Source organism: Heloderma suspectum, chromosome 11 (genome assembly GCF_057233095.1).
Source record: "Heloderma suspectum isolate Gila_16-S chromosome 11, 16-S_ref, whole genome shotgun sequence".
In the NCBI taxonomy this organism is placed as follows: domain Eukaryota; kingdom Metazoa; phylum Chordata; class Lepidosauria; order Squamata; family Helodermatidae; genus Heloderma; species Heloderma suspectum.
Window position 1 is genome coordinate 39,108,958 of NC_139468.1, and position 27,501 is coordinate 39,136,458.

The 27,501-nt window shown below is 48.0% G+C and overlaps 3 protein-coding genes across 5 annotated transcripts in view; 2 read left to right on the forward strand and 1 right to left on the reverse strand.

The window, feature by feature from the left end:
• UBAP1L (ubiquitin associated protein 1 like) overlaps positions 1-6,363 on the forward strand; it is a 37,956-nt gene extending 31,593 nt beyond the window's left edge. For all 3 annotated transcript variants that reach the window (XM_084817449.1, XM_084817450.1, XM_084817451.1), the window contains 2 exons: positions 175-273; positions 2,013-6,363. In XM_084817449.1, the coding sequence (XP_084673575.1) occupies positions 175-273; positions 2,013-2,147 (234 nt within the window). In that variant the 3' untranslated portion in view covers positions 2,148-6,363. The remainder of the gene's footprint in view (positions 1-174; positions 274-2,012) is intronic.
• Positions 6,364-13,322: 6,959 nt separating this feature from the next.
• RASL12 (RAS like family 12) overlaps positions 13,323-27,501 on the forward strand; it is a 59,364-nt gene continuing 45,185 nt past the window's right edge. Inside the window, exons 1-4 of the mRNA XM_084817452.1 lie at positions 13,323-13,361; positions 24,532-25,067; positions 25,731-26,057; positions 27,092-27,186. The gene's annotated coding sequence lies outside the window, so the exon portion shown is untranslated. The remainder of the gene's footprint in view (positions 13,362-24,531; positions 25,068-25,730; positions 26,058-27,091; positions 27,187-27,501) is intronic.
• KBTBD13 (kelch repeat and BTB domain containing 13) lies at positions 15,748-17,109 on the reverse strand. The gene has a single exon (XM_084816453.1). It carries the CDS (start codon positions 17,107-17,109, stop codon positions 15,748-15,750), a length of 1,362 nt encoding a protein of 453 aa, XP_084672579.1.

Here is a 27,501-nt window from a genome sequence, read left to right on the forward strand (position 1 = left end):
TTCACTCCAGAAACCCCTTTCAGTCATCCAGCTTGCTCTTTGCGGGTCTGGAATTGTGTAGGCTGATCTGCAAGGAGGGATGGGTGGGTAGATGGGCCTGATTTAGTAGGTTGGCTGGTACCTTTTTGATGGAACGGTCTTGTGTTAATTAAACCATTTTCTTTCCCATGACAGGTTCTCAGTTACCTCAGTGCCTGCGACAAACTTTTGAAACAGGGTTATGAAGAGGCACAGGTGGAGGAAGCCATGGAGATGTTCCAGAACTCAGAGAAGGTCAGAACCCATCCTCTCCTGAAGAAATATTATCAAGTGTCTTTTCTTACCGTGGCATGTTGTGAACCAAAAACTGATGGTACAAAACAACCATCCTTTGCATAAAAGCTTTTTATGAAAGCTTGGATTGTAGATGGGGCAGTACCTGGCTAGCAAATGTCTAGCAAGCTGGCAGCTCAGGCAAGGCACAGGAAATACACAGCATTCCACCATCCATCTGAAACCTGAAGGCTCCAGAACAGGGAAGGGCAGAAGGCAGATCTCCAGATACTTTGGACTTCTATTCCCAGAAGTCCCAGCTAGCATGGCCATTGGTCAGGAATCTTGGGAGTTGAAGTCCAAAACATCTGGAGATGTATTTTCTGCCCACCCCTGCTTTAGACCAGCATGCCCTCCAGATATTTTGGACTACAAATCCCATTGGCCTTGCTGGCTGAGGCTTGTGGGAGTTATAGCGCAAAACATCTGGTGGGTACCACGTTGTGGGCTGGTCTAGGCTCTGTGAGAGCCTTCACCAACCTGATGCCCTCCAGATACATTGGACTGCAATTCCCATCATTTTCAGCCAGCATGGCTAAGAGTGCTGGCTGGGAATGATGGGAATTGCAGTCCACATTTGGAGGGTACCAGGTTGCCAATGACATCAAATTATTTAGGGTGGGTAAAACAAAAAGGAATTGTGAGGAGCTCCAGAAGGATCTCTCCAAACTGGGAGAATGGGCATCTAAATGGCAAATGCAGTTCAATGTAAGCAAGTGTAAAGTGATACACAGTGGCGCAAAAAATCACAACTTCAAGTACAGCTTGATGGGATCCGAGCTAGTGGTGACTGACCAGGAAAGCGATCTTGGGGTTGTGGTGGACAGCTCGATGGAAATGTCAACCCAGTGTGCGGCCTCTGTAAAAAAGGCAAACTCCATGTTAGGCATAATTAGAAAAGGGATTGAGAATAAAACTGCCAATATCATACTGACATACATATCGTAGAAATCTGTGGTGCGACCACACTTGGAATACTGTGTACAGTTCTGGTCACCACACCTAAAAAAGGATATTGTAGAGCTGGAAAGAGTGCAGAAAAGGGCAACTAAAATGATCAAGGGGCTGGAGCATCTCCCCTGTGAGGGAAGGTTGCAACAGCTGGGATGGTTTAGCTTGGAAAAAAGGAGGGTGAGAGGAGACATGAGAGAGGTGTTCAAAATTATGCATGGTGTGGAGAATGTGGATAGGGAGACATTTTTCTCCTTCTCTGATAAGAACCCAATGGGGTCATCCCATGAAGCTGATTGGTGGGAGATTCGAGACAGATAAAAGGAAGGACTTCACACAGTGCATAGTTAAATTATGGAATTCACTACCATAGGGTGTAGTGATGGCCACCCATTTGGATGGCTTTAAAAGGGGGTTGGACAAATTCCTGGAGGAGAAGGCTATCAGTGGCTACTAGTCCTGATGGCTATGTGCTCCCTCCAGTATCGGAGGCAGTGAGCCTGTGTACACCAGTTGCTGGGGAGATGGGCGGGAGGGTGCTGTTGCACTCGTGGCTGGTTGGCCACTGTGTGAACAGAATACTGGACCCTTGGTCTCATCCAGCAGGGTTCTTCTGATGTTCTTATGGCTGCTCTATAGCCAGGACTATTTATCACATACAGTTCCTGATGGTTTCCTCTTGAAGCAGTCAGGGAAGTTCTCTGTGTGCTCTCACAGATCACTTAGTTTTTGCTTCCTTTGAATTGCAGGCAGCAGAATTCCTTCACCTCTTAGCACAATTCAATGACATGGGCTTCCAGCAAGCCGACATCAAAGAAGTCCTCTTGCTGTGCGAGAACCACAGAGACAAGGCCCTTGAGGAGCTCATGACACGAACCCAGTGACCACACTTCTGGACAGCGAGCGGCCCCATTTCAGCTCTAAGAAGGGGTGGAACATGCCATTGCCCACTGCCTGTCAGCTCTGACACATTGTTCAAATTGAAGAACCTAGCTGGACCAGCCAAAGTCCACCTAATTCAGCACTCTGTTTCCAACATGGCCTGCCAAGAGGCCTCTGGGAATTGCACAAGCAGGGCAGGAAGGTGGTGGCCAATTGGCCATCTGCTGTTGTTTTTCCTTGGCACCTTGTATGCTCAGGTATACTGCTCCTGAATAGGAGGGTTCTATTGACTACCTTCTTCACTAATAGTACCTTCATCTTGTTTGGATTAAGTTTCAGCTCCTTAACCCCATCCACTCCTGAAGGGACTCCAGACACTTCCACCGCCTCCCTGGGATCAGAAGATGGGAACGAGAGGTAGAGTTCTGTGTCATCTGTGTGCTGGTGACATCTCCGCTCAGACCTTTGGATGACCTCACCTAGTGGTGCGATGTAGATATTAAAAAGCATGAGAGACGAGACAGAACCTTGTGGCAAAAGCTGTGGGACAGAGCAGCAGGCTTCAAGCACCACCTCCTGGGTCTCGCTTTTATCTTTAATAAACATTGAGAGACCTACCCTCTTTGAATTTTTTTAACCCTTTTTTTAAAGCCACCAAAGTTAATGACTGGAAACAAAGCCCTATGAAGAGAGACTGAAAGAACTGGGCATGTTTAGCCTTGAGAAGAGAAGACTGAGGGGAGATAGGATAGCGCTCTTCAAATACTTGAAAGGTTGTCACAGAGAAGAAGGCCAGGATCTCTTCTCGATCATCCCAGAGTGCAGGACACGGAATAATGGGCTCAAGTTACAGGGAGCCAGATTCCGGCTGAACATCAGGAAAAAATTCCTGACTGTTAGAGCAATACAACAATGGAATCAATTACCTGGGGAGGTGGTGGGCTCTCCCACGCTGGAGGCATTCAAGAGGAGGCTGGACAGCCATCTGTCAGGGATGCTCTGACTTGGATTCCTGCATTGAGCAGGGGGTTGGACTCGATGGCCTTGTAGGCCCCTTCCAACCCTACTATTCTATGATTCTATGATAATGCCCATTCCCACATCTTGTGGTAGCAAATGTTAGTAGAAGCAGAGTCTTCAAGTTGTTTCAAATGCATTATTTCTAATTGCATCACAGGTTCTGCTCACGCTTGCACAAGTCTACAGATTGAATGCAATAACCCGTACTGCATGACCTGCATTGTCTTGCATCTGTCTACAAACAGACCTGCAGCATTTGAAAATAGAGCTGGGCCCATTGTGACCAAAATTGCTTCCACAGTTTATAGCTTCAGGATGGCTTTGTAGTGTAATATTATTTTTATCTGTTCCAATTTCATGGGCAATGTCCTGACTTATTTGGTTGGGAACTGGAATTGTAATGGCCCCTGATCAAAGGCTGTGTGGTCCTAAGAGTTAGCTGAAAGGTGGGTTGAGTGAAACTGAGCACTGTTTGGGTAGTCATGCATCTGCTTTGCTGCACATCCAAGTTCCCCTTTCTCCAGCGTCTGTTGGCTTTTTACAAAATGTCCGCCCATGTTTGAATATTGGGACTTGATTTGTGTGGCAAAGGCATTGTGAGGCTCAGCTGAGCCCTCTCACAAATTAACCACTAACTCCTTGTACATATAGCACCTCTGGAAAGATAGGATGGGGATCTTGCCACCCCACTGAACAATCCTCTCCCTCTCCCACCAGTTTCCCCTACACTCAGATGCACAGCCCAAAGGCCCTGTGCCCATGTGCCTGCAGGGTACGGGTGGTGGTGGTGTCAGGTTGCGTTTTAATACATGCCTATCCAACATCACACTTTTGAACCACTATACGAACTGAAACTTGGTTATCCTTCTAAATTTGCACTTCTCTGAACTTTGCAGTGGAGTTCTCCAATCAAAAAGTGCATACAAAAATCACATGTTAGGGGAAAAAGCATTCAAAAATGCATTGTATTAGGAAAACCACTTGCAAAAAACATGTGTATTAGGCAAAAATGCATATAAAATGCATGTATTAAGAGCAATATGCACAAAAATGCTTATGAGTTTTTATGTGAACTTTAAAAAAATCAAAATTAGGGAGGAACCAAACTTAAGATTGGAAAAATGAGAAACTGAGAGAAACTGAAACCAATAGATTCATCCATCCCTACAGCATAGGTCTGGCTAGGAAACAGAACTTCATGATTGTGCTTGGATATAATAAGCTCAATATTCTGTGTCCCAATAAGAACTCCTGATTTGAAATAAGAAAAAAAAAACTATTTCCAAACAGCAGCAGTAATTCTCTGTTCGCCCCAGCACCATGAATGAATTATTGTCGTTCCTTGAGACAGAGCTGTTTGATATCTGCTTCTAGCATATTTGTTTCAGCCAAATAAAACAGTACTTGTGTCTCATATTAAAGGAGACAGGGAAAACAAATCTAATATTCAGCTCAATGTAACAGAAGAAAACAAGCATCCTTTGTGGTCCTGTGGGTACCTGATACAGCACATTTTTCTCGAATAAAAGGGCATACTCCTAGTACATGTGTGCTCTTATTTTGGCGGAAGATGGATGGAAGCCCAGAGCAAAGTTTAATATTTACCAACCTCTTCCCCAGGGGTGGGGCGCCTCTTTCAAGCCAAGGGCCAAATACAGTTTTGGGGAGGCTCTTGGGGGCCTCATTCTAGTGGTGGGTGGGGCCAAATCACTCTGGTGCTGAAGGAGTTGCACTGGCTACCAGTTGTTTTCCGGGCCACATTCAAGGTGTTGGCTTTGACCTTTAAAACCCTATAGGGTTCTGGCCCAGCCTATCTCAATGAGCGCCTCCAGCAACACCAGACAGGTTGCTCAACAAGATCAGCCTCGGATAGCCTTCTCTCTGTCCCATCAGCCAGGACAGCTAGGCTGGTGAGGACAAGGGAGAGGGCCTTCTCTGTGGTGGCCCCCACTCTGTGGAACTCCCTCCCTAGAGAACTCTGCCATGCTCCCTCTTTAATGAGTTTCCGCCACGCATGGAAAACTCGGTTGTTCAGGCAGGCATTTGGGGTGGGTTAGGGTATTTTTAGAATATGTTTTTATGAGTAATTTTATTGTTTTTGATTGTTGTGTTGTTGTACATCGCCCAGAGTAGCCAGGTGACCAGCCAGATGGGCGATAAAGAAAAGGAGTCTAGTGAGTTTCCACAGTCACATTCTATACAGTTTGTTAAGTACACAGAGGCCTGTGTTGACAAAGTATAGAAGGCAGCTTCTAGGTAATTAAGTTGGCTGTCTTACACGGGAGCGCTGGTGCCAGACAAGGCCAGTTCAATATGTCAACGAATGCGGACCTGTTTGATTCTTGCCAGGTCCCTCTGGTCCCTCAGATAAGAGCATAGCGTTGCCTCTCCGTGAATTGCTGGGGAGCTTCTGAGCCCAGATTGGAATGTTGGGGCTTCTTTCCCTTGAGGAAAGTCATTTATTGCCTTGACTGGGATGCTTTATGCATCCAGTAGGGCCTCACTAATATTCCTAATGAATATGCAATGGAGGTGAAGAATAGATTTAAGGGACTAGATTTAGTAGATAGGGTCTCGGAAGAACTATGGACAGAAGTTCGCAACATTGTTCAGGAGGCGGCAACAAAAAACGTCCCAAAGAAAAAGAAAGGCAAGATGGCTGTCTGCTGAGACACTGGAAGCAGCCCAAGAAAGAAGGAAAGCAAAAGGCAACAGTGATAGGGGAAGATATGCCCAATTAAATGCAAAATTCCAGAGGTTAGCCAGAAGAGATCAGGAATTATTTTTAAACAAGCAATGCACAGAAGCGGAAGAAGATAATAGAATAGGAAGGACAAGAGGCCTTCGGAGGTAAATTCCAGGCAAAAATGGGTATGATAAAAAACAAAGATGGCAAGGACCTAACAGAAGCAGAAGAGATCAAGAAAAGGTGGCAAGAATATACGGAAGATCTGTATAGGAAGGATAATAATATCAGGGATAGATTTGACGGTGTGGTCAGTGAGCTAGAGCCAGACATCCTGAAGAGTGAGGTTGAACGGGCCTTAAGAAGCATTGCTAATAACAAGGCAGCAGGAGATGACGGTATCCAGCTGAACTGTTTAAAATCTTGCAAGATGATGCTGTCAAGGTGATGCATGCCATATGCCAGCAAATTTGGAAAACACAAGAATGGCCAACAGATTGGAAAAAATCAACTTATATCCCCATACCAAAAAAGGGAAGCACCAAAGAATGTTCAAACTATCGAACAGTGGCACTTATTCCACATGCCAGTAAGGTAATGCTCAAGATCTTGCAAGGTAGACTCCAGCAATTCATGGAACGAGAATTGCCAGATGTACAAGCTGGGTTTCGAAAAGGCAGAGGAACTAGAGACCAAATTGCCAATATCCGCTGGATAATGGAGAAAGCCAGGGAGTTTCAGAAAAACATCTATTTCTGTTTTATTGACTATTCTAAAGCCTTTGACTGTGTGGATCATAACAAATTGTGGCAAGTCCTTGGTGGTATGGGGATACCAAGTCATCTTGTCTGCCTCCTGAGGAATCTGTATAACGACCAAGTAGCAATGGTAAGAACAGAACACAGATCAACGGACTGATTTAAGATTGGGAAAGGAGTACGGCAGGGTTGTATACTCTCACCCTACCTGTATGCAGAACACATCATGCGACGTGCTGGGCTTGATGAAGCCAAGGCTGGAGTTAAAATCTCTGGAAGCAACATTAACAATCTCAGATATGCAGATGATACCACTTTGATGGCTGAAAGCGAGGAGGAGCTGAGGAACCTCATGACGAAGGTGAAAGAAGAAAGTGCAAAAGCTGGGTTGCAGCTCAACCTCAAAAAAACCAAGATTATGGCAACCAGCTTGATTGATAACTGGCAAATAGAGGGAGAAAACATGGAGGCAGTGACAGACTTTGTCTTTATAGGTGCACAGATTACTGCAGAGGCTGACTGCAGCCAGGAAATCAGAAGACATTTACTTCTTGGGAGGAGAGCAATGACAAATCTTGATAAAATAGTGAAGAGCAGAGACATCACACTGACAACAAAGGTCCGCATAGTTAAAGCAATGGTATTCCCCGTAGTAACCTATGGCTGCGAGAGCTGGACCATAAGGAAGGCTGAGCGAAGGAAGATAGATGCTTTGGAACTGTGGTGCTGGAGGAAAATTCTGAGAGTGCCTTGGATTGCAAGAAGATCAAACCAGTCCATACTCCAGGAAATAAAGCCAGACTGCTCACTTGAGGGAAGGATATTAAAGGCAAAACTGAAGTACTTTGGCCACATAATGAGAAGATAGGATACTCTGGCGAAGATGCTGATGCTAGGGAAAGTGGAAGGCAAAAGGAAGAGGGGCCGACCAAGGGCAGGATGGATGGATGATATTCTGGAGGTGACGGACTCGACCTTGGGGGAGCTGGGGGTGGCGACAGCCGGCAGGAAGCTCTGGTGTGGGCTGTCCATGAAGTCACGAAGAGTTGGAAGCGACTGACCGAATAAACAACAACAACAGGGCATGGAAGGAAAGGTATATAAGCATTGTTTAAAGCATGCCATGTTGGTCCTGCTCCAAGGGGCAGCATGCATTGTCAGCTTAAAGAACTCATATAGTCATGGAATGATTTCCCGCCTGTCTCTTGAGGGGCCCAGACAGACCATTCAGCTGTGCTTTCTTGGCATATTCTGCATTAATTTCTATCAATAAACTGTCATCTGTTTGCACAAGTAGCTTCATTTCATCTTGATATCAAAAGAATCTAACTTTGGCTGAGACCTGACAAAATCAGGCCTCCAGACCAGTACAAGTGTGCTTCTAGATGGACGGGTGCCTACCACTAACATTATTCAGCTCTTCCATCTTTTCTTCCTTAATGGATTTTCCATGGAGAAGGAAGAAGTGGTGGGAAAGAGGATTACAAGTGGAAGACGTTACCGTCTGGATCCCTCATAAAATTCCATAAATGAGGCAGGGTGATGGCATGATAAAAGCCTCATCTGGAAGCACCCCAGATGAAGAGGCAATGATTTGGAGGGAGGTGACCCCGTGGATGCACCCTGCCTGCATTCTGTGTTTTATAAAAGGTTGACAACATTCCTAGCTGACAGTTTGACCTGGTTTTCCTGCAGTAACACCGCACGTGTAGTAGTTGAAACTAGGGATGCAAATCAGTAGATCAGGTGGCTGGGGGTGATGGGAGGTGTAGTCCAACACAACTGGAGGGCACCAGGTTGAGGAAGGCTGCAGTAGATTAATCAATGGAAGCTTGAGCTCAAGAAGGCAAAATCAAGAAGGCAAAATTTAAATGGTAGAGTGGAGAGTGAAGGCTTGTCTTTAACGTTAGTTAGGTTCTGGACTGGTGTGGGGCAAGGGAATGAAAAAAGAAAATACTAAAGATAGTATTGTTTCCTTCTCTTGATAACAAGCAGAAACCTTTATTTATTAATCTCTAAATCATCTCACACTTCAGAATATTAAAAAGGCACCTATGTTAAGGGTCCGATACTACGAATTTGTCCAAATAGTTCGCCACAGGAGGCTGATGGATTGTTTTCTGATAGTTCGGGGGGATTTTCCTGCCACAAACTGGCAATCCTGCTGGAGCCCTTGGTCAACATTTGGAATGGGGAATTGGCCCAGGCGGTTGACACAATTGCTGCTGAACATCCTCTCTTTTTTATTTGCCTGAAACAAATATGCTAGAACATCCTTTCCCTCGACCCAGAGCTAAGTTAGCTCCTTGGTGGTCCAAGGTGCTGACACCAATGAAACGGCAGAGAGGAAAAAGACTGGAGAGACAGCAGTGGGAGACTCATAATGCACACGATTGAATGCAGGCTAGAGCTCATATTAGGGCCTACCTGATGGCAGTAAAGAAATCTGACTCTTCCACCACCACCCTTGCATCGCCTTGCAGCTGGCCAGCAGAGCGATTCCAAGTAGAGGTCTTCCACATCTTGGTCCACAAGGTGGAGAGCAAGATTGCACAGTAGCCCGGCATGACCCGTTTGCAAGGCACTTTGTGCATGAAGTCACTCATACCCACTCCAACTGAAACGCTGCAGTTAGAGCTGTACCAGTAGATGCACCTTTGACTCCTGTTTCTGCTGTTAAACTGGATGCATTTCAATTTGTGCAGCCTGAGGATGTGGGCAGGATTTCTGGAGAGGTGGAGCCCATTTGTACTCTGGCCTTGCCCACCCTGGCTAATAATAGCAGCCAGAGGTGGACTGGCTTGGGGTGGTGGGAGTGGCAGACGCCTCACTGTGGGTCCCAGCAAGGTTGAACGATGCTGTTCTAAGAGTATTACTGGGGAAAATCCTCCTGTAGCTGGAGTCCCACCAGTCTCTAACGTACCATTCCTGGGCAAGGTGCTTGAGCATGTGCTGACTTCCCAGCTCCAGGTTTTTCTGGATGAAACGGACGGACTAGATTCATTTCAATCTGGCTTTAGGCCCAGCTTTGGAGCCAAGCAAGCCTCGGTTGCCTGGGTGGACGGCCTATGCTGGAAACTGGACAGGAGGAGTGCATCCCTGTTGGTTCCACTGGACCTCTCAGCACCTTTTGATACTGTGGTATACTTCTGGACTGGCTTACAAGTATGGGAATTGGGGATATGGTGTTACAGTCACTGGCACCACCAAGGCCAGATCACAGGACACAGTCAGGCCCCGTGGCCGAGGAAGGCCCCTGACCAACCCCTGACAAGCGGTGGTGGTGAGTGGCAGTGGTGGCTCCTCCCCCTCCTTTTCTTGGTGACTCAGTGGTAAAAGGGAGTGCCACAGCAGCCAGCGGGTCACTGCCACCCCACAGAGCGCCATTTTAATTGCGAGCATTTTTTAAATCTCGCTTAACTTTGAGTAGTAGCGAGCTGAACCAATCACACACTGCCTTTGGGGGTGCATAGCCAATGAGGGCACAGGAGTGGTAAAGGAGCCATCTATTTACTGTTTCTGTGCTCTCATTGGCCCTGCCCCCCCCAAAGGCAGCATCTGATTGGTTCAGCCTGCTTCTACTCAAACTTAAGCAAGGGAAAAAAAATACCCCATAATGCTGATTATAAGGTATAGCGCAAAAACAATCCTGCATTTAAGTGGTGTTTTGCTATCTATCTATCTATCTATCTATCTATCTATCAAGTATGGCTGTACCACTGAAAAGATTGAATAAAAGAAACAGGTGATAAAAATGGTACCATTACAAAGGCTATACTAACTGCAGGCTGAGCTGTGACAGGTGACTGCCCACGTCAAACCACAACTCTTACAGAAAACGTTCTAGTCGCATGAAGGGCATCAATTTATTTATTAATTTGATTTGATTTATTAGCCACCCATCTGGCCGACTACCTGACCACTCTAGGCGCTGTACAATACTAATAACAAATTTACATAATCAACTGAACAAAAAATAACAACAAAACAACACTGTTCTAAAAAACCCTAACCCACCCCAAATGCCCGCCTGAACAGCCAGGTTTTTAAAGCCTGGTGGAAGCTCATCATCTACACCTGTGGAGATAGAATCATAGAACAGTAGGGTTGGAAGGGGCCTACAAGGCCGTCGAGTCCAACCCCCTGCTCAGTGCAGGAATCCAAGTCAGAGCATCCCTGACAGGTGGCTGTCCAGCCTCGTCTTGAAGGCCTCCAGCATGGGAGAGCCCACCACCTCCCTAGGGAATTGGTTCCATTGTCGTATTGCTCTAACAGTCAGGAAGTTTTTCCTGATGTTCGGCCGGAATCTGGCTTCCTGTCACTTGAGCCCATTATTCCGTGCCTTGCACTCTGGGAGGATCGAGAAGAGATCCTGGCCTTCCTCTCTGCGACAGCCTTTCAAGTACTTGAAGAGCGCTGATGTCAGGGTGGACACTGAGCCCATAGAATCCCAAAGTACTGATTCTGAGGAAGAGCAGTCGCTCCTGGGAGAGGAGCGTGCTCCTCTTTCCCAGGGCCAACAGCTGACGGAGATTCCTCCCACCAGCATTCCTAGCTTAGATAGCAGTCCAGGGAGTGACAGAGCGCAGATAGCAGACTTGGTGGACGCGCAACGCCGACGCAGAGAGCGGCGCCAAATGGAGGGCGCAGAAAGGAGGCGTAGTGCCCGGTTGGCGCGCAAACAACGGCTGCGCCCAGAGGATCCAAGGGAAAAGGGGAGGGATTCTCCCTAGTCCTTAAGTTCAGGGGTCTGCCAGTAATTCCCTTCCAAACGGGGACCAACTGTTCCAACTTAGGGCATAGGTACTGTGCTGCTCAGATCTAGTTGCAAATGGTAGAGTTGTTAAGTTGTAAAAGAATAATAACGCTTTGAAAGGAATTCCTTTGTCCGTGTCTGGACTTGGCTACTGGATTAGACTGAGAGAGGCCTCCAAGGAGCCCTTGACAGCTATCATATTTCCCCTTCGTCTTTTCTTCTCAAGGCTGAACATGGCCAGTTCTTTCAGTCTCCCTTCATAGGGCTTTGTTTCCAGTCCCCTGATCATCTTTGTTGCCCTCCTCTGAACCCTCTCCAGTTTGTCTGCATCCTTCGTAAAATGTGGTGCCTTTTTTGCAGCCACATCCCATTGTTGGCTCATATTCAGCTTGTGATCGACCGCAATTCCAAGATCCTTCTCGCTTGTAGTGGTGTTGAGCCACGTATCCCCCATCTTGTAACTGTGCATTTGGCTTCTTTTTCCTAGGTGCAGAACTTGGCATTGATCCCTATTAAATGTCATTCTGTTGTTTTCTGCCCAGTGCTCCAGTCTATCCAGATCACTTTGAATTTTGTTTCTGTCTTCCAAAGTATTAGTTATCCTGCCCAATTTTGTATCATCTGCAAATCTGATCAGCATTCCCTGCACCTCCTCCTCCAAGTCATTAATAAAAATGTTGAAGAGCACTGGGCCCAGGACTGAGCCCTGCGGTACCCCGCTCGTTACCTCTCCCCAGTTTGAGAAGATCCCATTGATAAGCACTCTTTGAGTCCGATTCTGTAGCCAACTGTGGATCCACCGTGTTGTTGTTTCATCTAGCCCACTTTGAGCTAGCTTGCTCATCAGGTTATCATGGGGCAGTTTGTCGAAAGCTTTGCTGAAGCTGAGGTATATTATGTCCACAGCATTCCCACAGTCCACAAGGGAGGTGACCTGATCAAAAAATGAGATCAGATTCGTCTGGCAGGATTTGTTCTTGACAAATCCATGTTTGTCCAACATGGATTTGATGTTTGACAAACAAATTTGTTTGTCCAACATGGATTTGATGTTTGACAAACAAATTTGTTTGTTTGACAAACAAATCCATGTTTGTCCAACAAATCCAACATGGATTTGAAACAGTGAAACAGTGAAAACAATCACTGCATTGTTTTCAAGGTGCTTACAGATGGATTGCTTTAGAATCTGCTCCAGAATTTTCCCAGGAATTGATGTCAGACTGACTGGTCTGTAGTTCTCAGGTTCCTCCTTCTTACCCTTTTTGAAGATAGGGACAACATTACCCTCCTCCAGTCATCTGGCACTTCACCCATCCTCCATGATTTCTCAAAGAGAATAGACAGTGATTCTGAGAGTTCTTCTGCCAGGTCCTTTATTACTCTAGGATGCAGTTCATCTGGCCCTGGAGATCTGAACTCATTCAAAGTAATTAGGTGTTCCTTGACCATATGCCTATCGATCTCAAGCTGCAATCCTGCCCCTTCAGCCTGTACTTCATCTTTGCCAGGGTGGTCATAGACCCTCTTTCGGGAGAAGACTGAACCAAAGTAGGAATTGAGCACTTCTGCCTTTTCTTTGTCATCTGTTATCATTTTGCCATCCTTATTTAATAGCTGAACAACCATTTCTTTCCTTTGTCTTTTACTATGCACGGAGCTGAAGAAAGCTTTTTTGTTGCTTTTAGCATCCCTCGCTAACCTCAGCTCGTTCTCAGCTTTATCCTTCCTGACACCATCCCTGCAACTCTGTGCTACCTGCCTGCACTCTTCCTTTGTTTCTTGGCCTTCTCTCCACTTCCTGTATGTGTACTTTTTTGTTTTCAGGTCTTCTCTAAGATTTTTGTGAAGCCACATTGGCTTCTTCTGTTGTCTTCTCTTCCATCCTTCTCAAAAAGGCAGAGTTTCTGCAGTAAGAACAAAGAGAAGCAACACTGGAAAATACAGGAGGATTGCACATGGGTGATGACGTCACATGGATGCTCCTCTGTAAAATGTGAGTGAACGAGCCATGACGATTCCACAATAAATCCTCATGGGATGCTTCCAGAAGGAAGGCATGTAACGTTTCCCATCAAAGATGTGCAGTGATTCAGTCTTTTCCTCCTTCATGGATTTTTTGTGGAAATAAAGAAGTAGTGGTGGGAAAACACAGGAAGTTACAAATAAAAGATTATGTCCCGTTCCCACCCCGGATTAAACTCAATGAAGGAGGCAGGGTTACTGCACAATAAAAGCCTCATCTGGAAACACCCCAGAGGTGTTTTCAGACGAGGCTTTTGTTACACCATCACACTGCATAATTCACAGAATTTAGTGGGGGTGGGGGGAGACGACATCTTCCACTCATAACTCTCCTATGATTTCCCACCACTTCCTCCAACTTTTTTCTTAACACAGAAAATCTCTTAAGAAAAGATTGAAGAGTTACACAATGCTGTCTGGCTATTAATGTTGGGAGCCCTCCATCTGGGAGCAAACCATCTGCGAACCACAGTCTCACCAAACGTTGCTATCAAAAACCATCAAGGGTCTACAGCCAGCCTGGCTTCAGTTATAGACCCTCAAGGGAAAGTTTGGTGCTCAGCAGTGTTTCCTCCCTCTCCTCTGAAGAGATGCCTCTGAGTAAGGAGGGAGAGTTTTGCAAAGGGTGGGATTTGGGTTTTGCTGTTTCCCTAGAGGCTGGGCGGAATTAGCTATGCCATTAAAACCGCACCATCTGGATTGAGTTCAAAATTGTTTAATGCAAAAGAAGAAACAGTTTCCTTCATATGCTCCACCCTGCAAATTCAGCCCAGGATCTGAGTTGTTCTGTGTTTATTGTGAAGCCATTAATTCCCTAACGAGGTTCTATTTATAGCTTGTCTGAACTTGAATTGCTGGGAATATAAAACCTAAAAGCACGCACACCACACAGCTTGTTTACATTATCACAGAATATTGAGGTTGTTAACTAAGGTAACTATCTTGGCAGGAGACCCAAACACACAGCCTAGATGAGTGTTTTCTTAGAAGCAACAAGACTTAAATACTTCACTCTGGGTTTAAGTCCTATTCAGTTCAACAGGACTTCAACATGCTTAACTTTCTTTGGATTCTGGCCAAGTTGGGGAAAAGATGCATGCTTTCACAAAATGCAGTCAAACTATATGCATTTAATTTGAAATTTGCATTTCCAGTGCTCCAGTTGAGACGCCTGAAACATTCCCTTGCTTTCAGGCTGTGTAGGTTAATGTCAAGAGGTTTCATGTTGAGAACTAGAGAGCACGTAACCCTTCTTAACCTTCAGCAGAGGAGAAGGGGAAGGCCAGACTTCAGTGGCAGAGTGCATGCATTGCACGCAAAAAGTTCCAAGTCCAACCCCTAGCATCTTCAGCCAGGGCGGGGAAAGGCTTCTCTCTAAAACCCTGGAGAACGGTCCCCTGCCACTTCGTGCAGACAAGACTGAGTATAAGGCAGCTTCCTATGTGACGCATCAAGACAGGTAACAAAATGGTGGATTCTTTCGCTTGGCCAGGGCTGGCCTGCAGCAGGGGTGTTGAATCTCCTTCAGCCCAAGGGCTGAATTGAATTCCAGAGAAGCTCTCAGGGGCCACATTCCAGCAGGCAGGCGAGGCTGAAGGCAAAAAGGTGCGGGGACAAAAAATAGCCTATTTTAGCTGGAAGCTCTTCTTGCCAGCAACGAAGCCTTCGGAGAGGCGTTTCAGCGTTTCAGAGCGGGGGAAAAATGAAAAAGCCAGGAAAACACCAAATGATCAGCAGTTGGGGAAAGGGGTTGGAGGCAAGGGAAGGCAGTCTGGGGAACCCTGGAAAGCTGAATTTGGCCCAAGGGCAGGATGGCCTTGGCCTGCAGGCCAGAGATGCAACACCCCTGGCCTAAAAGGACATGACCAAAACAATTCTACCGAGCCCTGAATGCCAGGAGGCTCCATACCGCCAAAGAGCCTACAACGGACTCCTCCCGCTCAGTGCATAATGCGCCTCCTGGGCCCCACTGGCCTGCTGTGGCTTCTCCTGCTTGCCAACTGGCACGAGCTGCAACCTCTCAAGAATGCTAGACTATTTGCAGGACCTGCTGCTTGTATACACCCAAGGGCCACACAACGGCCAGCCCAGGTGCAGTAGCAACAGGAGAAAGCCACACGACCGTTGATTGTCCGACAAGCAATCCCTAAAATCCCTGATCTCCTCTCTGAAGATGTGGTTGCCTCAGATGCTGCAGAGAGCATTGGTATGAACCATGCTGGTACCACAACCTGGATTAAATTTGGCTGTATCCCAGGAGGTCTGGAAAAGAAGAGAGGAAAGTGGAGCATCCAAAATCCAGATGTGGTGAATAAGATGTCAGTCTCCGAGCATTCCATTTAGTAGAGACTAGATATCTAAGTTGCAATGCTGTGGTCTGTTCTCGGAAGCCTGAGGAGGAAGGTCTGTAAAGAACCACTCCGTGGGAAACCAGCTCTCTCCTTTTTGAATTTCCATGTATTCTCCTCTACGGTATATAGCAGGGTTAGCATCTTGTTGACCGTATAAACGGTGTCCCCTCTGATGACAGCAGTGAAGAGGGCCCCTTTGCTGTTCACGTACTGCCCAGGTAAAGAGGTCCATTGCATCGTGGTAAGGTTGAAGCAGTCCATCACGCACCGCAAGAAATCATCAAAAGGCCCGTTCCGCATGATGTAGAGATTGTCCCTGTGAGCCACCATGCAATGGCCATAGCTCTGAGGCCTGTTGAGAGTCGAGACGGGAAGCCATTCGTCCTTCTGAGGCTCATACTCATAGATAACAGTGGTGTCGAGAGGCTTCCATAAGCAAACGAAGATGCGTCCCATGGCTTGGGCACAGGGGACAGCCGCTGCTGCCTGGGGCAGATCTGAAACGAAGCTCCATGTCTTGGTGGACACATTGAACTTCTCCACTGATTTCAGCGGGGTCTTCTCAAATTCCCCACCTATGGCATAAAGATTATCTTCTTGGGCTGTCAGGGTGACATCGTAGCGGAGCTGCTGAGGGCCAGGGAACTCACTCCAGCTGTTGGTTGCCGGGTCATAGCAAAAACTTTGGTCCACCACCTGCTTGTTGTACCCATAAACCCCACCCACAATGTAAATCTTGTTATCCAGGGTCGTCATCCCCGCAAGGAATGTGCTGGCCGTCAGAGGCAAGCAGGACAGTGTCCTCCAGGTGTTGCTTTCCTCATCCAGGTAGCAAATGGTTCGCGAGAGGTCCTCCAAGAACTCGAAGGTGGGCGTGTGAGCTCCCACCGCCACAAATGTGCTGGGTATGAGGGACTCCACATAATCCAGAAGGTCCGGAGAGAGGCAGTCCAGGTACTCCTCCAGATCGGCATAATTGTCTCTTATGTACAGTGCAGCATTATGGAAGAGGTCCAGCAGGCCAAACATGGCAGCGGCTTGGAAGAGGATGATGCAGTTGTCAGAATTGATGGAAGCAATCAGATACTTGGCCATGGTTTTCACCTGCAAGAAGGCGGCACACTCCACCGCCTTCAGGTTCTCCTCGCAGCTCAGCAGAGGATGTTCCCCCTGCAGGATCTTCAGCATGATGGAAAATCCCATGGCACTCAGGTCTCGGACCTGGATCTCTTCTTGCGTGCTCTCCCGCATGCCCGACTGGAAGAGGGCACGGAAGTATTCACTGTGCTCCACCAGAAGTGTCTTGTCCACGGAAAAAAAATCCTCTTCCACATGGATCTGCACCCTTTTGGCAAGCTGTGGCTGCATGGCCCCAGTCACGCCTGGTCTCTCGTGGCCAGGATCTCTTCCTTGCTAGTCCATTCACAAGTGTCTTGCCGAGGTCAAAGCACCCTTCAGATACGGCAATGAGATGTCTGTCTTTCTGTATCTGCTTGAGTAGCTAAGAAGTTGCAAACTCTGTAATATAAATACCGCCTTCTAAAGATAGCTGTGGTCCATGTGACCAGGGCAGCCGCAGCACCCAGGTCTTTCCAAAGGCAGTTTGCAAACTGATATCTGCAGCATTTGTTCAGCTCCAGTGCAGAGGAGCAGCTAAAATAAAAGTGTCTGGACTTGGCAGATCGCTGGAGGTCACCTTCAACGGAAAAGGAAAGCGACCTGAGGAAAAGGGCCTTCACAGCCTTCAGAGAGGATGGCAGGAGGTGAATCAGAGGGATCCAGAGGCCCTCTAGCCTGGCCTTTTGCCACAAGTGAGGGAGGCTACCCACAAACCTGGCCCTTCACAGAACGCCCTCCAACTGTGGTCTTCACATCCTCTAACTTCATGTGATAGCAGCTGCTGAAGGAACCCATGGCTGTCGACAGCAGGGGTCCCCAACCTTTTTGGACCTGTGGGCGCATTTGGGAATTTGAGATACTGCGGTGGGCACCACCACAAAATGCTTGGCGTCTCCCTTTCGCATTTCTGGATCTTAGGCTGCGTCTTATTCAGCAAAAAACTTTTGCTTCATGTCTATTGGACACCGGAGCGTCCATGTTTAGCCTTGAGAAGAAAAGACTGAGAGGAGATAGGATAGCGCTCTTCAAGTACTTGGAAGGTTGTCGCAGAGAGGAAGGCCAGGATCTCTTCTCGATCATCCCAGAGTGCAGGACACGGAATAATGGGCTCAAGTTTCAGGAAGCCAGATTCCATCTGAACATCAGGAGAAACTTCCTGACTGTCAGAGCAATACAACAATGGAACCGATTACCTAGGGAGGTGCTGGGCTCTCCCACACTGGAGGTGTTCAAGAGGAGGCTGGACAGCCATCTGTCAGGGATGCTCTGACTTGGATTCCTGCGTTGAGCAGGGGGTTGGACTCGACGGTCTTATAGGCTCCTTCCAACCCTACTATTCTATGATTCTATCTATGATTGCCTAATTCAGCAAATTGCTGATGGTGCAGTACAGCTTAATGCTTCTTTTAAGCATATGTTTTGGTGATGCCCAGGAGTTGCTTCTTTTTGCAGGGAGGTTATTACACAAGAAATGTTTGTACTGAAACAGTCTTTAATATTCACTGATGTACACGTGCTTTTAAATAATTTACCTGTTTCATGGAAATTAACAAATGGCCAGCATAAATGGATTCTCCGCGCCTTTTCGACAGCTAAAAGACTGCTATTACAACATTTGAAGGACAAACACTCACCTCCTGTAATGCAATGGTTGAGGACCTTTGAACGCTTTCAATATTTGACCAGATGGGATATCGATGTCACCTTCAAATGGATACTTATCGGGATATTTGGTCCACTTTTGTTGCAGCCCAGGTATAATTGCTAGAAAGTTGTATGCATTTCATACAAATCCATGTATGTATATTTAAACATTGGAAAACATAAAACAACATTTTGGGTGCCTGGGGGAGGAGGTGCCTGATCTACAGGGCCAGGCCTCCCATGAGGTGAATTCCCTGCCTCAGGCAGCAGACCTGGAAAGGTTGTGGATTGTGTCCCCCCTTCACCCCACCAAGAGGGCCACCCATCAACTGCTGCCTCCAGGAGGGCCACCCCTCCCCACTCCTGGCACCAGGCCCAAGCTGAAGCGGCCACCCACTCTATGCCCCACTCTGAGAACCAGACAGAGGCATAGGGTGGATGACTGCTCCAGAGAGCCCTGCCAACCACTCTCCTGCGGCAGAAAATGCTGCAACAGGAAAGCGGCTGGCGCAGCTCTCCAGAGCAGCGGGCCGATGCCTCACTCTGAGGGGTCCTCAGAGCAAGGCATCAGCCTGGCCAGCCAGTTGCTCCCTTGCTGCAGCTAATGCCACACCCGGAGAGCAGCTGGCGCAGCTCTCCAGAACACTGATGCCTCGCTCTGGGAACGCTCGGCAAGGCATCGGATAGGCAAGCTCTCTGGGAAGCCACCCCACCCCTGGCCATTTCCCTGCTGCAGTGAATGTGTTCTACTTTACAGTGGACAGTCCTCTATTTGGAGGTATCCTCTGCTTGAAAGGCATGTCCAAGTACAGTTTAAAGATAGTGAGCCCTGAGAAGGAAGACCGGGGGCCTTAAGAATGGCCATTCAGCACCTGTACAGCAGACCAAGGGCACCTCTACCCCAGCCTAAAATCCCACATTTAAAAGGGGACTTTCTGCTTCCGTTTAAATGCAGGATCACAATGGACTCCCTTTACACAGGCTCCCTTTCCCCCCTCCTCCTCCCCCTTATCTGAGTCTTCCATACATTTCATTGGTCCATCTCCTCTTCTTGAGGCTTTTCCTTTTTCACGGAGGGAACTCAAGCGGAACACAACAGGGTAATTTGATGCCTCATTATCTCCGATCTTTAAAAAAATGGAATAAAGGTCATTTAGTGCAGGAGATGCCCTGGAGGTTCACGACGTCATCTAAAGGGCCCGCAACCTTCCGTGAGTGAGTAATCTCAATCGCAGGATAAAAGCTCCGTGTGAAGAAGCCCTGAGAGATGCACTGGTCACAGACTTCCCTGCTATGAGCAGGTGGATAGTATTTCTGTTTGAATTATAGCCATTATTTCTAAATGTGCCTTTATACATATAAATGAACATATGGAATTTTATGCAGATATTTGTCCTCTTTTGTGGTGATGCCTCTGCCCCAAATTGCTACCCTGGAGTGCGCCCTGCAACACATGGAATGCTCCCCACTGGCTGCGCATTGTCCGAGGAGGATCAGCAGTGGAGGGCAAGGTGTCTTTCATGGAAATGTACCTGCCATTCATTATTTTCTGATTGAGGGACCCCAAGATTTTTTGGGACATGAGTTGAAAAGGGGTGCCTTCCTCCACAATTCAGATCACTACAGACTGCTATGCATGCAATAACCCAGCCTTACCCAGCCCGGCCCCTCCAGATGTGTTGGACTACAACTACCATCAGACTGCAACTCCCAACGTGGAGGCTGAGGATGGGAGTTGTGGTCCAATAGATCTGGAGGGCACGGTTGCAATAACCCAACACTGGTACTTTCTTCATTGCAGTCATTGAACTTCTTTCATTGCAGGAAAGAAGATGTATTGTCCCTGTTTCCCCTCTCTCATTCCAGGAAGTTTTATGGTTGCAAATGGATCACATACTCAAGTAAATCTTCCAGTGTTTAGCCTGCGGTGTAGGAAGGTGGATGTTTGCCAGCCCCAGAAGACAAATGAACAAGCGAAGTGTGATAGAGCCCTGCTCTTTTCCTTGCCTCCTCATGTTTCCATCTTTGTCCGCTTCCATACTAGTCACTTTCTCTGGAATTGATACCACTGCTGACTCAGTTATGACTGAGTGTTGTGTGGATCCCAGAAAGTTCCATAAAACCTGACAGATCCATCTTCTGTGTTAGATAACTGTGTTTCCACTCCTTGTTCTGTAACCTGAAAGGGAGAGATTCTGGTTGTCATAATGGCTGCAATTCTTCCTCCTGGTGTTGAATCTCAGTTGGGTTTTCATCTTCCCCAATGGTCTGTTGGCCAGGATTCACCCTCCTCTTTCTGGTAGGCTTGTGCCAAATGGGAACTATTTCATCTAAGTCTCCTATTCTGGAGTGCCCCCCCAGCCAGAGCAAGGTCTGTGTGCCTCTTCACAAATGGCTTCCCATGTCCTTTTATCCTATATTAAGTCAGACAATTGGTCCATCTAGCTCAATCTTGCCTACATAGCAGCAGGTCTCCAAGAGTTTCTAAGCACAGCCTTTCCTGCCTGTACCTGGAAATGCCCAGGATTCAATCTGGGACCTTTTGAAGGCAAGGCACGTAGCCTGCCATGGAGCTGGGCAGCCTGAGCGCAGGGACTGTCATGCTACTGATCTCTGAGGGCCTTTTGGCTGAAGGGAGGGTGAAAATGCTTTAAAGATATACATGCATGTGGCCCCTGTTCTGGAACATGAGAAGCCGCCTTAGAGTGAGCCCTTGATCCACCTCGTTCAGCATTGCCCAGTCTGACCGGCAGCATCGTTCCTGGCCCTCCCTGGAGATGCTGGGGATCAAACCTGCTGCCATCTGCATGCGAAGCCGGGGCTCCACCACCAAGCCATGGCCTTTCTCCAAATGGCAAGAGGAAATGCGGCACCCTCCTGAATACATCCCAGACCCCTCCACATGAATGTGCACTCCCAGGGAGCCACAGCCCCACCTCCACGAACCCGAGCCAGAAGCCTTGCCCGGTGTCCGGGAATAAAAAGCAAAGCAGACACACCAGTCCAAAAGCGCATATTTGCAGGACGAAAGAACGGCCACGGTCTCCCTAACCAAACATTCATGCTCCCTTGCTTTGCAAAGTCATCTCTGCCTTGGCGACAGGCACTCTTAGGTGTCTCTCAGGGCTGTTGTTTTGTTTTACTCGCCGTGATTTATCTGTCCAAATAGCTGGCCGGTGCTTGCTTAAAATAAATAAATACATACTGAAATGAAACGAAAGCACTTGGTGCTGGTCTCGAATTAATTTTCAGCGCAGACGGGCTGAGCTGCTGAAACCAAAGGCCCATTAAATGGTTTCCTGTCTGCGCATTTAGATGTTTAAATGTGAGCCAGGAAATACATTAGCTAAAACGCAGTGAAACAAAAGAAAAATCAGATAGTTGGGGGAGGAGGGGAGAGGATAGTTGGGGGACCACCTTAGATCAGTGCAGCCAGTGCCAGCACCAGGGCTTGCAGGGCCCTTGAGCGAGACCCCTCAATGCCTCCCTCAGTGAGCCTCCTCCTTGCCACCACGGTCACCCGTTGCTCCTCCTCCTCTTTCTCATCAGCGCTGCCCCTTGCGTGGCTGACAGGCAGGGGCCGGGGGGCCGGGGAGCCGCGGCATCTCCTGCTCTTGCCCCTTCCCACCACCTTTGTCTGGGCCAGAGCAAGAGACAGGAGAACAAGCCAGGTGCAGTGGCGCAAAGGAGCAAGTCCAAGGGCCCGTCTCACTGGGACCCTGCTGGGCGTGGATCTGGCCCTTAGTGCAGCACTGTTCCAACTGCCAGTGAAATGGACCTTTCCTCTTCATTTTCAAATGTACAAGTTGAACAGGTATCTCAAGGGCACAGCAGTAAACACACTGCCAACAGCAGCAGCAGGAGTTCGTCTCTCCATCTCCGCCCTGATCCTAACCAACCCAATCAAGTCCAAAACCTTTTGTCAAAAGGTTCCTTGGCAACTTGCCAGGCAGATCCGCCCGGTGTTTTCCTTAGCATCACCAAAACAGGACAAAAGAGGACCAAGGTTTGCAAAGCCATTGGGTATATTTCTAGACTGTTTTTCTATTTATATGTATATGTGCAATTGTTTTGCAAATCTGTGTCCTCTTTTATATGTCTTTATATGTATATATGCAAATTTAGAAATTTTGTTGTTCAGTCGTTCAGTCGTGTCCGACTCTTCGTGACCCCATGGACCATAGCACGCCAGGCCTTCCTGTCCTGCGCTCTCTCCCGGAGTGTGCTCAAGTCCATATTCATTGCATTGGTGATGCTAACTAGCCATCTCATCCTCTGCCGTCCCCTTCTCCTTTTGCCTTCAATCTTTCCCAGCTTCAGGGTCTTTTCCAGTGACTTTTCTCTTCGCATTAGGTGGCCGAAATATTTGAGCTTCAGCTTCAGTATCTGTCCTTCCAGTGAGCACTCAGGGTTGATTTCCTTTAGGATTGACTGATTTGACCTCCTTGCAGTCCAGGGGACTCGTAAGAGTCTTCTCCAGCACCACAGTTCGAACGCATCAATTCTTCGGCGCTCAGCCTTCCTTATAGTCCAGCTCTCACAGCCATACGTTGCTACTGGGAAAACCATAGCTTTGATTATGCGGACATTTGTCGGCAAGATGATGTCTCTGCTTCTTACTATGCTGTCTAGGTTTGCCATAGCTTTTCTCCCAAGGAGCAAGCGTTTTTTAATTTCATGGCTACAGTCACCGTCTGCGGTGATCTTGGAGCCCAAGAAAATAAAATCTGTCACTGCTTCCATTTCTTCCCCTTCTATACACCAGGAAGTGATGGGGCCAGATGCCATGATCTTAGTTTTTTAATGTTCAGTTTCAAATCAGCTTTTGCACTCTCCACTTTCACCCTCAACTACTTGAATATAATAACTATGTGATGAGGTGACCACTGTGCCTGCTCTCCAGGCACTAACTATGGTCGGGCAGCTTCAGGGCTCTCTCTTCTTAGGGTTCTTTATCTTGAGACTTGGATAACTCTTCAAACAGAGGACTGGCCTCTGTAAAGTAGGACACATGGCCACCCTAGTTTCCATCAGCCACATGCACTGTTGAAGGCCACCAACGTAGGAGTATTAGGGCGCAATCCCATGCATCTTGGGACAGAAAAAAAATGGGCAGCAACCTGGAAGCAGGCCTCCTCCACAGCCCCCCCGACGCACCCACCCTTTGGAAGGCCCCCCTCCGGTACCAGTGCGGCGCCAACTGCTACATGCTCTAGGAGCCTGTTAGAAATGTCTTTCTTCGCTCCGGTGTTTCCTGACTGTTAGTGGCGGACTGTGCTGCCCAGTTTTCTTAATTGTGGAATTGCAGGCAGGGGATTGAGTCTGAGTTTTAATTGTTGAGGATTTGTATACCTTGTTGTGATGGTTTAAATTTTAATGTAGGTCTTAGATTCGCAATTTTGTATTGTGAACCACCTCAAGATATTTTTGGATATGATAAGCAGTCTATCAATTGATTAAATTAATAAACAGATGATAAAATGTATTGCTGTCACGCCAACTTGCTTAAGCACTGAAGACAGAGGCACCCAGAAAAGATCTTCCAAAGCAGAGAGTTCATATGGCAGAAGAGAATCCTTCAGGTATCCAGGACAAAGCCACCGATTGCTTTAAAGGTCAGAACCATCGGCTTGAATCGGACCCAGGAAATGAACACCCCAGGAGCCAATAGAGCTCTTTCAACAAAATGATGTTGTGAACCCCTGATTTGCCCTGGGGTTGCTTTTGGATTAGCAGTCTTGTCAAATTGTTGAAACTGCATTTTGGTGCAAAAATTGCCATCTTTAGGTATGTGGACTGCATGTGTGTGAGAGAGAAAGGGCTCATGAAAAAGCCCACCAGCTGCTCTCTTCTTTTCACTACATGGCAAATTTATTTTAAACGAAGAGGATCTACTGATTTGAAGTGATCTGGGGTGGAGTGCAAATTAATGGAAGAATTTGCTTTATTTTAGGTGATCCGGATGAGAAATTAATTGACTGGCTTTGCCTTCTGTGAAATTAATTATTTCTAATTTTGTAAATGTAGATACTAAATCAGTCCTAAAGGAAATCAACCCTGAGTGCTCATTGGAAGGACAGATAATGAAGCTGAAGCTCAAATATTTTGGCCACCTAATGCGAAGAGAAAACTCCCTGGAAAAGACCCTGATGCTGGGAAAGACTGAAGGCAAAAGGAGAAGGGGATGGCAGAGGATGAGATGGCTAGATAGCATCACCGATGCAATGAAGATGGACTTGAGCACGCTCCGGGAGACAGCGGAGGACAGGAAGGCCTGGCGTGCGATGGTCCATGGGGTCACGAAGAGTCGGACACAACTGAACGACTGAACAAATGTAGATACAAATTAGCATATGCAAATCTTATGCAGATTTACCACCCTATGGGCCTGAGCACCAAATCTTTTAAGAGCCTAGCAACACCCCTGATTGGCAGATGGCGTGATAAAAGACCGGGACGGAAGCAACCCAGGTGCATGACAGCCGTGGGGACGAGCAGAGTAACACCCTTGCACAGGGCCGGCTCCAGGTTGAAGGCAAAGGCCCTGAGCAAAGGGCCTTCAGGTTAGTTCATCTGTGCCTCCTGGTGGGCTTACGAGTCTAGCCCAGTGGAGGCTGGTGGTTCCGACGTCAGTGGGGTGGTGAATCTGTTCCGGGTTTCAGGCAGAACCAGGCAGAACTCTCGAGGAGCTCTCCGAGGTGCACTGGCATCGGACCCACCAGCCTCCGCTGGCCTAGCCACTGTTCACATGTCACACAATCCCACCCCCGCAATGTTCTGGGGCACTGTGGGAAATTTTAATGGCAGCTGGGCCTCTCTGTCTGGGTGCTGCTTAGAGAGCCAGGCCAGGAAAACAAATCAGAGGGAGGCCCAAGGCAGGTGTTGGCGATGGGCCCTGCCAAGGCTCCGGCAGCTCCTGCTGCCAGCCTGGGGGGGCTGCTCTTGGTGCCAACGTTTCCGCAGGAGCAGAATGCCAGCGGGAGCGGGATGCCTGGGTCCCCACAACCCTGTAAATAAGCCCAGATCCCTTCCCCTGGCTGCACAGCAGCCCGAAGCTGGGTGCTTTCCAGTCAGTCCCCGAGGATCAACATGCAGTGCCGAGCAGAGCCGGCATGGATCGGCAGTGTTGATTCCACTTTAAGAATGAAGCCAGGGAGAATTGTTTTCCCCCACCCCTCCCTGCCCCGCCCTGCCCCTGGCATCTTCTGTGTTTTCTTCCCCTCCAGAAGGACAGGCCACGGCTTTCCTTACAAGGAGTTTGGCTGGAGTTCAGCTGGCGAAAGCGACGGGGAAGGGGAGTTCTCTGCCTCTGCCTCATTCATTCAAGTCAAGTCTGAGCGACTTGCCGCTGTGGGGAAGAAGCCGCCGTTTCCCAGGGACAGAGAGCCGGGTTGAGCTTGGCTCGCTCCCTGCTTCAGTTTGGGGACCTCGAAGGAGGGGACCTGGCAGCCGAAAGGGGAAGAGCCACGGATGTGTGGATATAAACGTGGCCAAGCCTTTCCAAAAGCGCCTCCTCCAGCAAACTCTCATGGAAATCCAGCTCTGATCTGAAGGTGAGCTGCTGATTTATTTTTGCTCCTTTCCCCAGTGGTGCCCTGGGGTCGTTTTAGAATCTGGACGTAATGGGCCCCTGTCTTTCGACGGTACCGTGTATTACTTTGCTTACTTCAAAATGTGGTAATCCAGCCCTGGTCACATTTGGCGGCCCTCCTCCTCACTCTCCTGCGTAGGGCCCTGGACATCTGCCCTGAATTCCTACCCTGAGAGCGCCAGTGCTTTTTCCAAAGGCAGGTGCCAACGCGAAGGCGAGATGCTTCAGCTATTGGGCAGTATAGAAATGAAATGAAATGAAATGAAATGAATAAAGAAAGAAAGAAAGAAAGAAAGAAAGAAAGCAAGCATGGCACACTTGTGAGGGTTCCTCTGTAGTGAACTGGGGTTAGAGTTTTAATATTATAAAGCTGCCTTGAGTCCCAGTATTGGGGAAGAGGCAGGATATAAATATAATAATAATAATAATTATTATTATTATTAGAGCAAAAAGCCTTCCAACGGAGTGCCTTCTGAGGCATCAGAGACAGCAAGCAAGGGGTACTTTTAAGAGAGCTGAAGAAGGCATGATGGTTGCCTCTTCCCTGCCCTCACAGTAGAACTTTGGGCCCACAGTTGTCTCTGCTTGAACAGGTTTCTCAGGCTGCTGAACTCCCAACACCAGTGGAGGCTGGTGGCTCAGATGCCGGTGGGGCAGTGAATGCACTCCAGCTTTCAGTCGGAGCCAATCAGAACTCTACAGGAGCTAACCAGTTCTGACCGAAACCCAGAGCGGATTCACTGCCCCACTGGCTCAGAGCCACCAGCCTCCACTGCCCAACACCCTGCTTATTATTCCATTTGTGAGAGTAGATGAGTGTAAACACTCTCGTATCAACTGCAACGCCCTGAAAAAATAATTGCCCCCAGCCTTTGCTGAATATGGGGCTGGACGAAGGAGATGAATCCATATTTCCAATCCCAGGGCTTCCATGTTAAGGGGTAACTGAATGCCCGGTGCCGGAAAGGACTGCTCCCTACATGTCCTGCTTTTCAGCTTCCCAGAGCCATTTGACTGACCACCGGTGGAAACAGACTGCTGGGCTAGATTGACCTTGGTCTGACGCAGCAGGGTACTATCCGTGTTTATGTGTGAGTCACCCTTTGCTATCTGTGCCTCTCCTTCCCTCTTGTCCCCTCAATATTATTGCTTACTATTTAGCTTGCAAGGTCCTCAGGGCAGAGACTTTCCCAGCCCGCCTTACATGACTCTGTGAAGCACCATATGCACTGATGGGGCTATACAAATACATTGACAGCGCTGCTAGGTCTTGCTAATAATCCAAGGCCAGCCCAAGCCATGTTGTGCCTGAGGCAGAGCAGCCAACGGCACGCTTGCCCACCGTTCATAGAATCCAAAGCCAGCCAAGTTATTTCGGTACATGAGGCAGAACATCCCTTAACACC